General features: G+C 41.9%; 1 protein-coding gene and 1 pseudogene across 3 annotated transcripts in view; one reads left to right on the forward strand and one right to left on the reverse strand.

Moving 5' to 3' along the window:
* The window catches only part of DNAI3 (dynein axonemal intermediate chain 3), a 95,475-nt gene that overhangs the window by 15,849 nt on the left and 62,455 nt on the right, over window positions 1-17,171 (forward strand). For all 3 annotated transcript variants that reach the window (XM_045478091.1, XM_045478090.1, XM_045478089.1), the window contains exons 2-6: window positions 7,854-7,949; window positions 8,340-8,378; window positions 15,079-15,260; window positions 16,032-16,136; window positions 16,701-16,850. In XM_045478091.1, the coding sequence (XP_045334047.1) occupies window positions 7,868-7,949; window positions 8,340-8,378; window positions 15,079-15,260; window positions 16,032-16,136; window positions 16,701-16,850 (558 nt within the window). In that variant the 5' untranslated portion in view covers window positions 7,854-7,867. The remainder of the gene's footprint in view (window positions 1-7,853; window positions 7,950-8,339; window positions 8,379-15,078; window positions 15,261-16,031; window positions 16,137-16,700; window positions 16,851-17,171) is intronic.
* On the reverse strand, window positions 758-2,078 carry LOC123598152 (annotated as a pseudogene).

A 17,171-nucleotide genomic window follows, 5' to 3' on the forward strand; every position in this document is an offset into this window, starting at 1 on the left:
CTTATAACTGCTTTAAATACCTTCTGATAATTATTCTGATGTTACCTTTCCTTTCTGGAATTTGTATCTTCAAAAAAGAGTTGAATTTAAAATATTTCTAATGAGGGGCACCTGGGTGGCTTGGTCGGTTAGGCGTCCAACTTCAGCTCAGGTCATGGTCTCACAGTCCGTGAGTTCGAGCCCCGCGTCGGGCTCTGTGCTGACCGCTCAGAGCCTGGAGCCTGTTTCAGATTCTGTGTCTCCCTCTCTCTCTGCCCCTCCCCTGTTCATGCTCTGTCTCTCTCTGTCTCAAAAATAAATAAACGTTAAAAAATTTTTTTTAATTAAATAAATATTTCTAATGAACTGATTAATGGGGGAAAAGAAAATGCATACTGAACACATATGTAGAAACTTTACCATAAGCAATTATGCATATCAAAGACACTAACTTTAAAAAGATACAAAAAAGGTGAGAAAAACCTGAACTACAGAAAAGAAAATCAAATATAATGAAAAACTAGAATAAAAATTAGCAAGGGGCGCCTGGGTGGCGCAGTCGGTTAAGCGTCCGACTTCAGCCAGGTCACGATCTCGCGGTCTGTGAGTTCGAGCCCCGCGTCGGGCTCTGGGCTGATGGCTCAGAGCCTGGAGCCTGTTTCCGATTCTGTGTCTCCCTCTCTCTCTGCCCCTCCCCCGTTCATGCTCTGTCTCACTCTGTCCCAAAAATAAATAAACGTTGAAAAAAAAAATTAAAAAAAAAAATTAGCAAATACACGCACAAAATATTTACACATACAGCAGAACTATGTGTGGACTCACAAAGGGAAAAGCAGTGGTCCAAGAGCACTCAACATGGCTCGTCAGATAAAGAAACACACACAAGCTCAGGTGCCCACACACAAAACAAAAACCCGGTACAACAGTACACTCAATCTATAACACAAATTCAGAATTATTTTACAGTGCTTCCTTTCTTAATACAAGGTACCCATCTTGAGTGTGTATGTATGTGTGTGTGTGTGTGTGTGTGTGTGTGTGTATACACACATACTTTTTCAGTGGTTTACTGTAGACTTATTTTTAATTAGTGTTATTACATGCAACTGTTTCCTGTATTTAACAGCCTTTTTATTTACCTTCACGTGTCTAGCTTCCACCTATCAAAAGTTTCAGGTTGGCAGGCAGACGGGTGCCTTATTCTCTGTGAAACTGAATGCAGTGGTTTTAAACACTGGCCAGAACAAGTTTGGTTGCCAGTTCAACACATGGAAATAGTTACATTGATGCCTAAGTTGCCATTTTCTGCAGAAAGCTGTGCAATGCTCGTGTCAAAAGACGAGGCAGTCGCTATTCATAATGGCTGTTGCAATTCCCTCAGGAATAGATCACCGGGCCGCTTCCCAAGTCAATCGCCGCCTAGGACCGTTTAGCTCAAGTCGATAAGCAAAAATTTCAGCTTACTTGCGTGTTCCTATCAGCTATACAAGTGCAAAGAACCGCTGGTGGCCGTCGGACTTTTCCTTTTTCTCCAGGACTAACATGAAGTGAAAGCCAAAACAGGACTGCATCATCACCCCGTCAACAGCACCAGTGTAGCAAGGAAAACTATATTCTTTCCCTGTAGGGCTGTAATGGACTTTGCCGATGCATCATATAGGGGCTTGACAGCATCCAAAGAGCCTTGCCATTTGCAGGAAGTACCAGGGCACCGACACGAATAAGGCCTAAACTCACGGAGCTCTTCATGGTCTGCTTTCTGTCTGTGTGGCAGAGGTATCGCTCCTCCAGGAGAGGCATATTTACAGGGGGAAAGCACGGGAACTGGCCACTTCCTCCAGGGCCAAGTTGCGAGGGGATCCCAACGGCCCCGGCAGGTTGGACAACATGTGAGCTTTTGGGCAACAGTTGCTACAAATGAGATGGCCACTCTGACAGTGAAGAATGGGTGGTAGCGCGTAGCCACAGCAGACAGGACACTCAAAAAGACCCGCCCGGTCATTCTTGGATGCAGTTGTGCCAGTCAGGGCAGGCACCCTCTGGGACGCTGCACACTTGGAGGTTCCAGCAGGGAATGCTGGTGCAGCCTGGCGGCTCATTTCCGTGGGCGGAGAACCTCGGCCCGGTCCCGGCTCAAACGCGCTCCCTGGCCACCGCGAACCGCCACCGCCTCTTCCCCCTGTGGGCACCAACGGGACACCCAGACGGGACACCCTGGGCCGCTGCAGCTGGAGAGCGCGCCCCGCAACGGCTGCCCCGGCTCCCCCTGGCGGCGAGCCGCCGTCCCGTCGCGCGTCCTTAAAGTAACGTCTTTTATTTGGGATTTGTTTTTTAAAAGAAAATCTGCATAAGAAATTAACGTCGAATAAATAAGTGTCTCTTTTGAAGTGACGTAGAGTACTTCATACATTTCATCTAGAGATCTTCAGTTAAAACGGATTTGTTTTCTTGACACAATATTGGTAGGGTTTCTATTATTTAAAGCGACTAAAATAAACTATGAAATTTTGCCTGAGACGCAAATACAATGTAAAGTAGCTACTCCCAAAGTAAATAATTTTCTTTTCAGTTTAGACTATATTCAACAGGCTGGCCTCTGCTAATGAATTTTTCCATCTATGATGCAGCTTAGATACTGTGCTTTTAATTAAGAATAATTAGGACCTAAAAGCCTATAGAACAACCTGGTCTTCCTTTTTCCTTGGTCACTAGACAATATGTTAGACACAGGAGTTAATATTTGTGAAAATAGTAAATGAGCTATTCTGGTAAGGAAGCACACACATTTACTGTTTAACCCAGTTTTGTTACCTAATGTACTGCTGGGAAATTGACTTTGTTTTCCCCTGCATATTGGAAACTGAACCAGATTACCCACAGTTCGTTTAATAGCAGCCTTTGAAAAAAGTGGGCACATGTGATTACTTAGACTATTTCTTGGGATGATTGTGTTAGATTGATACCTATATATTCAAGCTTAATGCCAACGCGGCATCTCCTAATCCCTGGAAACAGTGAATATTTTAACATACATAGCAATCAGGAATTAAAGTTGCAGATGAAAGTAAAACTGCTAATTAGCTGACCACAAAATAAAGTATCTTATATTAACTCGATGGGCACAGTGTAATCACAAGGGTCCTTAAAAAAGTAGAAGTGGGGGGGCACCTGGGTGGCTCAGTAGGTTAAGCATCTGACTCTTGGTTTCAGCTCAAGTCATTATCTCACTGTTCATGAGTTCGAGCATAGCATTGGGCTCCACATTGATAGCACGGAGCCTGTTTGGGATTCTCTCTCTCCCTTTCTCTTTGCCCTTCCTCTGCTCGCTCTCTCTCTGTGTCTCTCTCTCTCTCCCTCAAAATATATAAACTTTTTTTTAAAAAAGTGGAAGTGGGAGGGGCACCTGGGTGGCTCAGCCAGTTAAACGTCTGACTTCAGCTCAGGTCATGATCTCATGGTTTGTGAGTTCGAGCCTGAGTTGGGCTCTGTGCTGACAGCTCAGAGCTTGGGGCCTGCTTCAGATTCTGTGTCTCCCTCTCTCTCTCTGCCCCTCCCCCACTCATGCTCTGTCTCTGTCTCTCAAAAATAAACACTAAAAAAATAAATAAGTGGAAGTGGGAGAAGAAAAGTTCAGAGTATGCTATGTGAGAGAGATCTAACCCACCGTTGCTGGCTTTGAAGATGGAGGAAGAGGGCCCACAAACCAAGAAATACCAATGGCCTCTTGAGTCAGAAAAGGCAAGGAAACAGATTCTCCCATAAGATGCTAGAATGAATGGAACACAGTCTTGTGACACCTTGATTTTAGCCCAGTGAGAGCCATGTCAGACTTCTGAGCTACAGAACTGTTAGGTAATGAGTTTTGTGTTAAGACACTAAGTTCCTGATAATTTGTTAGAGCAGCGATAGAAAACTAAAACAGCATGCATACAGGTGATTCCACAGATCTCAGGCAAAAGCCTTTTGTCCAGCCTGGAAACCCATATGCTAAGATGGCAGAAGGAAAGGGGACACCAAGGAATCATTAGTCCAGCATTTTTTTAGAATGTCCACTGTGCCAGTTATGGAGTTCGCAGTCTACAGACTAACTTCACATGCCTTAAATTGAGTTTTTGACTTTCCCTTTCAAATCTACTCCTCCCCTGGGATCCCCATCTCAATAAACAGCAGTCCCATGCTTTCAATTCTTTGGGTCAAACTTGTAGCAGGCATCCTTGGTCCTGTTTATTCTCTTAGACTCTACATCCAAGTCGTCAGCAAATCCCATTGGCTCTACTTACAAAATATGTGCGGAGCCCAACCACTTTCCATTCCACACTCACCTCCCTGATCTAGGCTGCCATCACTTCTCCCCTGGATTGCTGACTGTCTCTTACTTGGATTCCCTGCTTCAACTCTTTCTTCGCTGCAGTCCTCACAACACAGCAGCCATAGGGCTGTTAAAATGTGACTCACATCAGGTAAAGAAACTCAGCTCAAAACCATCCAATAGCTCCCCGCTCCCCCCCCTCATTCAGAGTAAAAGCAAAGTCCTTACACATGACCCGGACCCCTTGTGGCATGTTACATACTTGTCCACAACTATTTTGGCGCCAATTCTTACCTCCCTCCCCTGCACAAGGATCATGTGTGCATTCCTCCCCATTATCGGGATTAGCTGTGTGACTTGCTTGGACCAGTGGAATATAAGCAGAGAGGACAGAGTGCCAGTGCCACGGGGAAGATTCGGGAGGCATTACGCAGCTCGGGGAGCTCTCTCGCCTTCTACTCTGCCGTGAAAGTAGAGGCTGTCACACAGGGGCCGCTCCTCCAGCCCGAGTCCCAGAATAAGACTTGAAGCAGCAGCTGACCCACAGCCACAACACAGAGCCAAAGAAGAAATTTGTGGCTGTTTGTTACTGAGACTTACGGCCATCGCAAAGCTGACTACTGTGTCCCTACCTCATCACCTCTCTGACCAACTTCATCTCCTGGTCTTCCCTTACTCACTCCGTTCCAGCCATTATGGCCTTCCTGCTGTTTTCTAAATGTGCCAAGCATATTCCTGCCCCAGAACATTTGCACTTACTATTTCCTCTGCCTGGAAACACCCTTTGTCCCCAGATATCTGCATTTCTGGCTCACCCCACCCCCCCTTTTCTTAGGTCTTCGCTCCCATGTCACTTCAGTGATGTCTTCCCTGATAGTCCAATATAGAATTGCAAGTTCCCTACTCCTACAATTCCTCTCCCCTTACTACTTGACTTCTCTCTGTAACAGTTATGACCATCTAAAATACTAGTGATTTTGCTCGTTTGTTTGCTCTCTTTCCTCTAGAATGTAAGCTCTATCAGAAAAAGGGTTTTGCCTATTTTGTTCACTGCTGTATTCCTAACACCTAGGACAGCATCTGGTGCATCTAAATTGCTCGATAAAGATTTGTGGAATGAATAGTGGTGGTGGTGGTGATGGTATGTGTGTTGTCTATGTGCTTAGGGTGAGTCCGGCTGGTATCTGGAGAATTTTGAGTATCTTATTTTTATTCTTTATTTTTTTTTCTTTTTTTTTTTTTCTCTTTTTTTTTTCTTTTTTTTTTTTTTAATTTTTTTTTTCAACATTTATTTATTTTTGGGACAGAGAGAGACAGAGCATGAATGGGGGAGGGGCAGAGAGAGAGGGAGACACAGAATCGGAAACAGGCTCCAGGCTCCGAGCCATCAGCCCAGAGCCCGACGCGGGGCTCGAACTCACAGACCGCGAGATCGTGACCTGGCTGAAGTCGGGCGCTTAACCGACTGCGCCACCCAGGTGCCCCGAGTATCTTATTTTTAAAGTTTACTTATTTAGTTTTGAGAGAGACAGAGAAAGTGAGAGACCTTGAGCCTGGGGGTGGGGGATGGGCGGCAGGCAGAGAGAGGGGTTGAGAGAGAGAATCCCCGACAGTGCAAAGCCCAAATACAGGGCTCTAACTCACAAAACTGTGAGAGCGTGACCTGAGCAGAAATCAACAATCAGATGCTTAACCAACTGAGCCACCCAGGCGTGCTTGAGTATTCTAAGTCAAATGCTGCTGGAATAAAATATGGAGAGGGGTACACTGATAAAGAATTTTCTGAATAAAGTACTAGGTCCAAGATTTGAAATTATAGTGAGGCTGAGAAGTGGGATTGAGGATACCTGACAGTCTAAAAGGCTGGATCGGAACCATTCATTGCAGGGGGTTTAAAAAGTAGGAATTCCCAAGTTGTCAGAATCATAAAATGCTGATTAAATCATAACATCACACCTTTCTAGGTAAAGGCAATGATTTTAAAGAATTTCATTTGTGATGAAACACAGCAAACAGTTACCACTGAAACCCAAGGGATAGTCTTGTGCAAAGATGAAAATTGGGGGCATTGGGACCACACTGGGGGTGCTCTCACCCTGACTCTACCGCTCTCGCTCTGTGTATCCCTTCAGGCAAGTTTCCCGGCCTCTGTTGTCATCTTATAAAATGAGGATGAAGAGAACAGTTTTCATAAAATGCTTACCTAAAAGGGTGATTCAAATTAAATAAATAATACATGTGAAGTACATACACCTGTGCCTGGCACATAGTAAGCACTCAACAAACGTGAGCTATCACTATTACCTTTTGAAAAAATACATGTGAAGGGTCTGAAGTGAAAAATGTATATCACAAACACAAACCCACACTTTGGACCAGATTTAGGAATCAAGGAACTAGAAAGAAAATGAAACTCAGGATATTCTGACTGGGGTTTATGAAATAATTTTCAGTCTGTGTTTGTTTATAAAACAAGGCAAGCCAGTCTGATTGACATGATTGAGTCAAGGTCAATGCAATTTTATTTCATTATATGTTCACAATTGCCTTATGAGGTAGGTTTTATTGTCATCATCCCCATTAAACCTGAATAAACTTAGGGATGCCTGGTTGGCTCAGTTGCTTAAGCGTCTGACTCTTGATCTCAGCTAAGGTCGTGATCTCGCAGTTCATGGGTTTGAGCCCTCCATCAGGCTCTGCGCTGACCAGGAGGAGCCTGCTTGGGATTCTTTCCCCTTCCCTGTCTCTCTGCCCCTCCCCTGACCAAGGTCGCATGCGCATGTACTCTCTCAAAATAAATAAACTTGAAACAAACAAACAAACATGAATAAACTGAGACTCAGATGGTATTTGGTTTGCCAAGGATCACACAGCTGCTAAAAGGCAAAGTCTATTTTTCAACCTTGCTGCTTAGGCTCCTGAAATTGTACTCCTAACCATCTAACAAGATGAGACAGGGGTGACCATTGAGATGACAAGGATTTGATGTGATAGCAAATGACCTGAGCCAAAACTGATGATCAGTTCCACAGAGAACCTTTGGAGGCACTCTCTGACAGCACAAAGAAGGACACAGTGGGTATAGGTCCGCATGCTAGGATAAAAGTACTGCTTAAATGATACAAATTTTAAAAATTATGAACATGTATGTATGTTGTGGGCCCGTGGACTTTGAGCCTGCCTTCGTTGCTGAGGCACCCAGTGGGGAGCTGGGCAGAGGGCAGCGACACTAACTCCCTGGAATGGGAACAGCAGCGAGAGGCAGGGGGCCAGTATCCCCCATCATGCTTCCACGGCAGGGCCTATGGCTGAAGCCTTGAAGGGCTGGCAGGTCACTTCCATTCGCTTCAGCTGAATGGCTCCCTTGGAATGGCAAGACCTTACCAGTAAGATTGTTGTGGCGATAAACCTTTGGTCACAGACCACCCATCCTATGAAGATACACGTTGACTTAGCTAAAGGTAAAGCTTAGAAAACATATTCTTCTCATGTTTTACTAAATGGTAATGCTGACTATTTGAAACTGTAAAACAGAATTTACTAATGACATTATCTCTTTATACAGCCTAAGTCAGAACCATGGCTCCAAAATCTCAAAAACAAAAGAGTGCTGGTGGCCACAAAAACACAAAACGGAGCAAAACCAAACAGATATTACCTGGTAGGATTGTTTTTTCATTAATGGGATTTTTTATGGATTTAGTATCTGTATATATATTAGCAGCCAAAATGATTGTGGTTTTCTGTATCAAATAAGGAAATATGTTCGCTGTCATAAAGTCAAACACATATGGAATTTAGAGTATAGACATTTATTCTTTTAATTCATTTCATTGCAACATCCATTATATGCCATAGCATTCCATCAAGACATAATTCTGTGAAAAAAGATAATTATTCAAATTCTATTTAAGCATTTATAAAATAGTTTAAAACTTCATTGTGTACTTGTGTTTATGTTTTGTGCGTTGAGGCTTGGTAAAAGATTGTGATAAATTAAGACGCTTATGTGTCAAAAATGTAAATTTGACATTATTTCATTATATTCTAGACAGAGAAGAAGTGGAACCTATTACTATGGAGAGCATGGGTAAGTGGAAGTATAATTTAGAACTTATGCTCCTAGTTTTATGATATTTTAAAATGCAATAAGCAAACAAAAATACAAATCGACGTGTTTAAGATACACGTGGGCTAAAATTATGTCATTTAGAATCTAAAATTAAAAATGTTACAGAAAGAATAAAAACAGTAAGAGTGGAAGAGAGAATTTCAAACAGAAATAGACTTGAGCCTAGCAGTCCCTTACAAATCGAACATGGTGTGGTTACTAAAGAGACTCTAAAGTGTTGTGAGTCTGCAAGCTATTGCTTTTATTAGAATAATATTTTTTAAGATTCTGGCTCATGGGCACTATTTATCTGTACTTCATGGTAAGATTCCACTATTTCAAGTAAAGAGGCTGGTTTTTAAGCAAATAAACTAGAACTTAGCCAACCAAATTAATGCCGTCCCTTCTTTCAGAAGCTAAATAATCTTATTCCAATAGGACCTTTTGTATTGGTTGTTGTTGTTGAAACTTTCCTCTTAGTTTTGACTTGGGTGATGCACTTCATGTTTAGAAACAGAGAGGAAACAGTGAGGGTTAGGGAGAAGGAAGATCTAAAAGCCTTGAAGGCTGTTCTGAGGGTTCTTTTGGTCAAGTAGGGTAGGAGCTATTGGCGGTATTTAAGCAGCGGAGTGATGGGATCTGACTTTTTTTTTTTTTTAATTTATTTAAAAAAGTTTTTTAATGTTTACTTCTTTCTAAGAGACAGAGTGCAAGCTGGGGAGGAGCAGAGAAAGAGACACACACAGAATCTGAAGCAGGCTCCAGGCTCTGAGCTGTCAGCACAGAGACTGATGTGGGGCTCCAACTCACAAACTGTGAGATCATGACCTGAGCCGCTTAACCGACTGAGCCAACCAGGCACCCCTAATCTGACTTGTTTTTAAAGTGTCAACCTGGCTACTCAGCTGAGAACGTCAGGGACAGAAGCAGAGGGCAGTCAGGAAGCTTTTGCAGCAATCTAGGAAACAGATGGTGGAGGCTTGAGCCAGGTTGGTAGAGGGGTGGAGGTGGGGAGATGGTGAGAGGATGTCAGCTGGCAGTAAATGGCACCGGAACAGGGCACACTGCCCAATAAATGACTTACTGAATTAATGAATGTACCACCCAGACACTTGGAAGTCATCTTTGACGCCTTTCTCCCCCTTAACACTTTCCCATCTAAACATTCTCCTTCTGTCAATTCCGCCTCTAAAGTAAATCCCATCCACTTCAAGTGATCTCCACCTCTGCAACCTTAGTCCAGACCCCCACATCTCTCACTCCAATTGTTTCCCTAGCCCCTAACTGCTGTTACTGCTTCCACTCAGCCTCCTTCAATCCATTCTGCACACCACGTGGCCAGGTCTCTTTCCTGCTTAAACTCTCCCATGGCTTTACTCTATCATTATAGTGGTCCTGGCTCCACCTTCCTCTCTGACCATTACTCCATCCTCTCCCCACTCCCAACCACCACACCTGCCTGCCTACAGCCCACCAGCCTTGCTTAGCACAGAGAATACCAAAATTATTCCTGCCTCAGGCCCTTTGTTCTTGCTGCTCCTGATACCTGGATAGATCTTTTGCCAGATCTTTATGCAACTCTCTCCTTTTCATCATTCAGATCTAGACTCCAATCCCACTCCTGCCAGAGGCCTTTCTTGACCTCTCCTTCACGTAGCACCATGTTATTGCCTTCTTAGCACTTATCCTAAGGCTGAAATTAAAGTACAGCTGAGTCTTGTTTTTCTTGGAAGTTCTGCACAGTTGCTGCGAATACTGAATTAGCAAATACTGAGCTAGTGCTCCTAGGGTAAATACAGAGAGGTTCCTGTCAGCCTCTGGTCACAACATTTTCATTAGCCAATCAATACATAACCTTGTTTTATGTGTGTTTCTGTTTAAAGACACCTTATTAAATGTATATTGTTGATTCATTAACATGGGACTCACAGCCAACAGCACTATAGCCCGTGCCTGAGCAATGCTTATCTAATATACGTATTTTCTCCACAAGGCATATCCCAGCCTTCTTGCATTTAGGAATGCTGAACAGCACTTTACCACTACGCTTGGGAGATATTTTAACTGGCAAAAATTGCCAATAAAAAGGCACAAAAATAGGAAGAATGTGGCACTAAATAGACAGCGGGAAGGACATCTGTTTACTGTTTGACAGCTGACACAAGATGGCAGAGCATCACCGTGTTTGACCTCGGCTGGGACCGTGCACATAAGGCAACTCAAAGTTTTTGCCACTATAAGCATGGCCACTAATGATGGCAAAAAGCACTGCGACTGTTGATGTTGGGGTTACAAATAAGTTTTAGCAAGTGAATCTGCAAATATAAAATCTGTGAATAATGAAGATGGGCTGTATTTATTTGTTTATGCATTTATAACCTATTTTCACACACACCTGGCTGGCCCTGGGATATACTCACTCTCTCTCTCTCTCTCTCTCTCTCTCTCTCTCTCACACACACACACACACACACACACACACACACACACACACACACACGAACACAAGTACTCCAGGAGAACAGAAACGCTCTTGCTCAGCAGATCTTGACACATAATAACCATTCGACAAATATTTGCTGATTTGTTGAATAAATAAGTGGCTTCCTCTATTCTTCTCATCTAAATAGACCACCACCACTCCCATTCTTTTCATTCTAAGTTCTACTTTCACCCTGTTTTCTCCTAAATAGCACTTGTCATAATCTGTACTTAAGTATTTCTGAGTATATCTGCCTAATTTCTGTCTCTTCCTCTAGACAGTCCAACCCTACTACCAACACCGTGCTTTTCACATAGTAGTTGCCCAGTAAATATTTCTTGACTACATGAATGAACTGGTAAGAAAGTCCACAAACATGAGAATGGGGTATGACAGGGTTTCAGCAGAAAGTAAATGGACTAAAAAATAGATTATTTAAGGAGAAAAAATGGATTTATTTAAGGAGAAAAAAAAAAAAAAACCACCTCAGTACACAGCAGTGAGACCTGAGGATAGGTTTTGATTTACCTTATACTAGAACATCTCTCTTCTTCCCCCAGATCTTCCTCAGGGAAACATAAGGATCCCTCTGAATTCCTTGCTGTGGGGTCCTGACATTGTCAACTGTCACTCAGCGCTTGTGGCTCATGCCTCAGGGAATTAGGATTCCCTTTCCTTCTAAGAACCAAGGATCAACAGACAGACTAAAAAACTGTTGTCTAAGGGTCTACAGGGCAATGTCTAGAGGTTCCTGGAGAATAAATGTAGTTTTTACATGGAGCTAACATTTACAGAACAACAGCTCTGTGCCAGGCACACCCCTCTCATCCGTTTATCTCTGTGAAGTAGGCATTGTTTATGGCCATTACAGAGACAGAGATGCTGTGATTTCCAGAAGTTAAATAATTTACCCTAAATTATAAGTCATACTTTTTAATACAGGTTAGAGTATCAGTGGTGTATTAATTGTCTATAGCTGCTGTAATAAACTACCACAAATGTATTGACTTAAAACACTGAATATTTAAATGGCTTATTATCTTACAGTTTTGGAAACCAGGAGTCTGACATTACTGTCACTGGGTTAAAGGAAACGTATTAACAGGATTGGTTCCTTCTGGAGGCTTTGAGGGGAGGATCCACTCCCTTGCCTTTTTCAGCTAAAAGCCCCCTGCATTCATCAACTGTTGCCACTTTCCACTATTTTCAAAACCAGCAGGATAGCATTTCCTAATCTTTCTATCTCTTTGACCTCTGCCTCTTTGTCACATCTCCTTCCTTGACTTTGGTCCCCCTGCCTTCTTCTTATAAGGACCCTTGTGGTTACCTTGGGTCCCTCTCGGGGGCCCAGTGGTCTCCTCATCTCAAGTTCCTTAACTTAATCACATCTGGAAGTCCCTTTTGCCATATAAGGTAACATATTCACAGGTTTCGGGGATTAGGACATGGACATCTTTAGGGGGTGGGGCAGGGGGGGCGGCTCTATTCTGTTTACTCTAGTGATTAATAGTACAGGTTTTGGAATCAGACCTGTCTCAATTCATAATTCTTCCACTTAATAACTGGGTGGTCACAAATGACTTCCCCTCTCTGAGCCTCTGCTTTCTCATCTGAAAAACAAGGTAGCAATACCTTGGAGATGGTTACAGAACTTAAATTAGGTGGTACCCACACACTTCCTTTTATGGGGATGTTGCAAAGAAGGTTCATGTTAACTGTTGCTGCTATTTTTAAAAGATGCCATAAAGATAAAGAAATAGATCGATGAATGAGAATGAAGACTCCCAAAGTAGGCTGACATATATACGGTCAACAGATTTTCAAAAAAAAGTGCAAAGGCAATTCAGTGGAGAAAGGATAGTCTTTTCAACAAATGATGCTGGAACACCTATATATCTACACTTAAAAAAAAGATCTTTAATCTGTACCTCATACCATATACAAAAATTAACTCAAAATGGATCATATACCTTACTATAAAACCAGGTATTATAAAACTTCTAGAAGAAAATATAGGAGAAAATCTTTGTGACCTCAGATCAGGCAAAGATATCCTAGATACAACATCCAAAGCCATAAATCTTAGGAAATCTTTGCCTAGTTGATCTTTTCTTTTATGGCACGCCAGTCAGAAATGTAAAGGAATGAACCATTTCTAAATGCACCAACATGAATGAAACTCAAAATAATTATGCTGAATAAAAGAAGATAAACAAAATTACACACTATGTAGGGATGCCTGGGTAGCTCAGTCAGTTAAGCATCCAACTCTTTTTTTTTTTAATGTTTATTTTTGAGAGAGAGAGACACACACACAGAGTGTGAGCAGGGGAGGGGCAGAGAGAGAGGGAGACACGGAATCCGAAGCAGGATCCAGGCTCTGAGCTCTCAGCACAGAGCCCGATGTGGGGCTGGAACCCACAAACCACAAGATCATGACCTGAGCCTAAGTCAGACACTTAACCATCTGAACCACCCAGGCACCCCATGTCCAACTCTTGGTTTCGGCTCAGCTCATGATCCCAGGGTAGTGGGATCAAGCTCCACATGGGGCTCCATGCTCAGTGTGGAGCCTGCTTAAGATTCTCTCGCTCTTCTCTCTCTCTCTCTCCCTCTGCCCCTCTTCCCTACTTGCGCTCTGTATAAAACAAAACAAAACAATACATACTGTGTAATTATATTTATAATATTCCATAAAAAGCAAACTCAGCTATAATAATAGAAAACAAATCAGTGGTTGCCTAGGGGTAAGGGGGAGGGGTACAGAGGGAGGGACAGGAAGACACTTTTAGGGATTATGGGTATATTTAGCTCAATTGTGGTGGTGGTTTCATGGGTATATGCATATATTTATCAAATTGTAGACTTTAAACATATACAGTTTATTGTTTGCCAATTATATCTCAATAAAACTGCTTTTTAAAAAGTAAACAGCAACCAAAATGTAAAAAAAAACAATACATGGTAGTTATTTAAATTACCTGTGTTTCAATATGTAGGGCAATTGATGTATCAGCTATGGTCTGTGTTGTTAGGGCTCTTCCCTGTACACACAGTAAGACTCTGAGGAGTGAGTTACATACAGCTGCAGTCTGTCTTTGGCTCCTGCTCTATCAGGCTTCTAGGGAAATAAATGCCGCTCACTGCATCCTATGGAATATAATCTCTGTTACCTCCCTGATGGTGTGGAGGAAGGAGCAGGACCCTCTCCAGTGCTCTGTGTTCACACATAATAGAGAAAGTATAGCATCGTACTAAGAGTGCAGGGACCTTACTTTGGATCCCAGCTTCCCCCATTTCCAACTCTCAGGGAGATAAAAATGGCAGTTTGCTCCTAATTTGTGAACAACTTGTATTCCAAATGTTTGGAATATATTTCCACATATCATCAATGTTAATGCACACAGTCATTAAAACCCTCCTAAATTACCTGGATAATTGTATCATAGAGCCACTAGGATGGGGGGTAAGTATTTCTTTTGGGCAGGGCGATAAATATTTCTATGGGAAAGTAAGCCCCAAACTCCATTTTAGAGGCCACATGCATTTCTCCCCTTGTTGGCACATCTGTTGAGCAGTAGGAGAAAAGATGTCAGGACATCCAAGTGTGTAGGATCTGGAGAAGAAGGGAGTGGGCTCTGGGACCTTGGGAAGGTGGGGTTGGGGGAAGGAGTTTGGGGGGTAGATGCAGAACTGAGACTGGGACTGTGGAAGCTGATGGTGATAAGAAGGATAAGACAATGAGAAGATGGAATGAGAGAGGGGAAAAAGAGCAAACTCTTAACAGACGTTCTCACTTGAGAGGTAGTATTCCAGGTAATTGTTAGTTTCTTCTTTTCATTTATTTATTTATTTTACATTTTCTGTAACGGATATACTTACTTAAAAAAAAAAAAAAAGAACAATGAGGGGTACCTGGGTGGCTCAGTCAGTTGAGCGTCCAACTCTTGATTTAAGTTCAGGTCATGATCTCGAATTTTGTGGGATCAAGTCCCACATCAGGCTCTGCACTGTCAGATTTTCTCTCTCCCTTTCTCTCTGCCCCTCTGCCCCCTCTCAGAATAAATAAATAAACATTAAAAAAAAGCCTTTCAAAATTTTGGCCAAGATAATTATTTAAATCAAACAATTGCATGTTGCCTCTTAATATCTTAAGTGGTAATATTTAATGTCCCGAGTCTACTTTTCCTTCCCCAGGTCATCCAGAAATTTATCCTTTAGTGTTAACTACCCAGACCCAGGAAATATTTAACTGCCGAATAGATGAAGATGTCACAGATGAAAAACCTTATAAACTTATCAAAAAAGAAGATATTTTAGCAGACTTTAAAAACAGAGCTGCAGTGTCTGATTTCTACCCCGTCAAAAAAGTTATCCAGGTAAGTACAACCTCTCTCTTTATTTTTCAGTCCCACCCAAGAGGCTTCTGATACATAATAATAAAAGTTAGAGAGCTTGTTGAGTTCAAATCTGGTATTCCCCACCTCCATTACTTTGAGCAAATGCTAAGTTGTCCATACCTCCTTTGGGATCCTGCTCAATGATCTGTGAAAAGCAGACACCTATCAGTGACTGATTATTACTTTACACCCAGAAAAAGTCATCCTTCCCAATTTCAACTAGAATAGGAATCTACCCTTATTTTCCCATACAGATTTAATTTTTTTTTTTTTAATTTGAGAAAGAGAGCACAAGCAGGGGAGGGGCAGAGGGAGAGGGAGAGAAAATCTTAAGCAGCCTCACACTCAGCATGGAGCCCAAAGCGGGGCTCAATCCCACAAATCATGAGATCATGACCTGAACCGAAATCAAGAGTTAGATGCTTAACCAGCTAAGCCACCCAGGTGTTGCTTTAATTTTTTATTCATAATCTTGGTCCTGATATGTCTCCAAACATACAGAGTATCAATACCAAATACAAGGAATGCTTTTTTTTTTTCCCATTAGAAATAAAATTGCATGGTAAATTTCCCTAGAACCACTGAGTTTTAAGAGCTTTGTTAATTTATATAAAATAATTGTGCAATCTGGGATTATGAGCCATAGATTAGCTCTCTGGCTATCTTTCATGATTGATTAGAAAAATAACAGTTTTGTGTATGAATAACCTGAATGAAAACTGACCTTCCCTTTTGATTATATTCCTGTAGGAATATCCTGGAGATGAGCTTCTGGTTGTTTATGACAAAGACTTCAGATATGGACTTAACTTTTATCTTATTGGAACAGAAGAAGGCAAAGAAAACTATTTAAATGTAAGCAAACACCCAGTCCTTGCATTTTGTTGATTGTCAGAAGAAAGAAATACCTCTGGGGGAGATCTATACATGGTTATGATTATTCTTGTTCTGCTCTCTTTCCCTGGGGCCTAGAGTAGGTACCTGGAGTAGGTAAGCAGTAAATGTCAGATGAACTAAATCAAATATCTCAGAGTAACATGTACTCCACTTATGTGCCCTTCATTGACCCAATGAGAGTAGAAACAATGAATCTGGAGTAATATTGCTCTTGGCTACTCTTTGACCCGTATTTCTGGCTCTCCTTTTGCCATCTCCATGACTTTGGGTAAGTTACTGAACCACTAGTCCACAAAGTGGTGGCACCAACAGGATCTATATCCAGGGCTGTTGTGAAGATTAAATGGGATTTTTCCCTTTTGTTTAATTTTCTTCTTTTAATTGAAAAACATGAACAAATACAAAAGAAAATAAGTAAGTGCTTAATGAATTTATACAAATGTAACGTTTATTGCAGAATAGGTGCATGCAGCTATAATCTACTTTGGGTCATGTATTTTAGTGCTATTTATTTTACTCTAGCGCCCAGAAGTACCAGAAGAACAGGAAGAATATAAAGAGCATACTTCTGAAGATTTATATATTTATAAACCACCTATCTCTAAACCATGGGTTTCTTTGGGCAGTGAAAAAGAAATTGATGAAGAATCGGTTAAGGAATCTGCAAAGCAGGTCAGAGGGCTGATATGATCTTCAGTGCATTACCTCTCTGTAATGCTCAACAACACTTATTCCTGAGGGATCTGTAAGGTTTGCTATGTTTGCCAGCACGGATGTGGCTTTTCCTTTGATAGAAGAATGGTTATTGTTTTGGATATGTGGGTATTATGGGTTGAATTGTAGTCCCCAAAACAGATATGCTGAAGTCCTAATGTCCACTATCTCAGAATATGACCCTATTTAGGAACCGGGGGACGCTAATCCAATATGGCTGGAGTCTTTATTAAAAAGATGGCTATGCAAAGACACAGAGACACAGGGAGAACACCACAT

This window comes from Leopardus geoffroyi, chromosome C1, assembly GCF_018350155.1.
Source record: "Leopardus geoffroyi isolate Oge1 chromosome C1, O.geoffroyi_Oge1_pat1.0, whole genome shotgun sequence".
In the NCBI taxonomy this organism is placed as follows: domain Eukaryota; kingdom Metazoa; phylum Chordata; class Mammalia; order Carnivora; family Felidae; genus Leopardus; species Leopardus geoffroyi.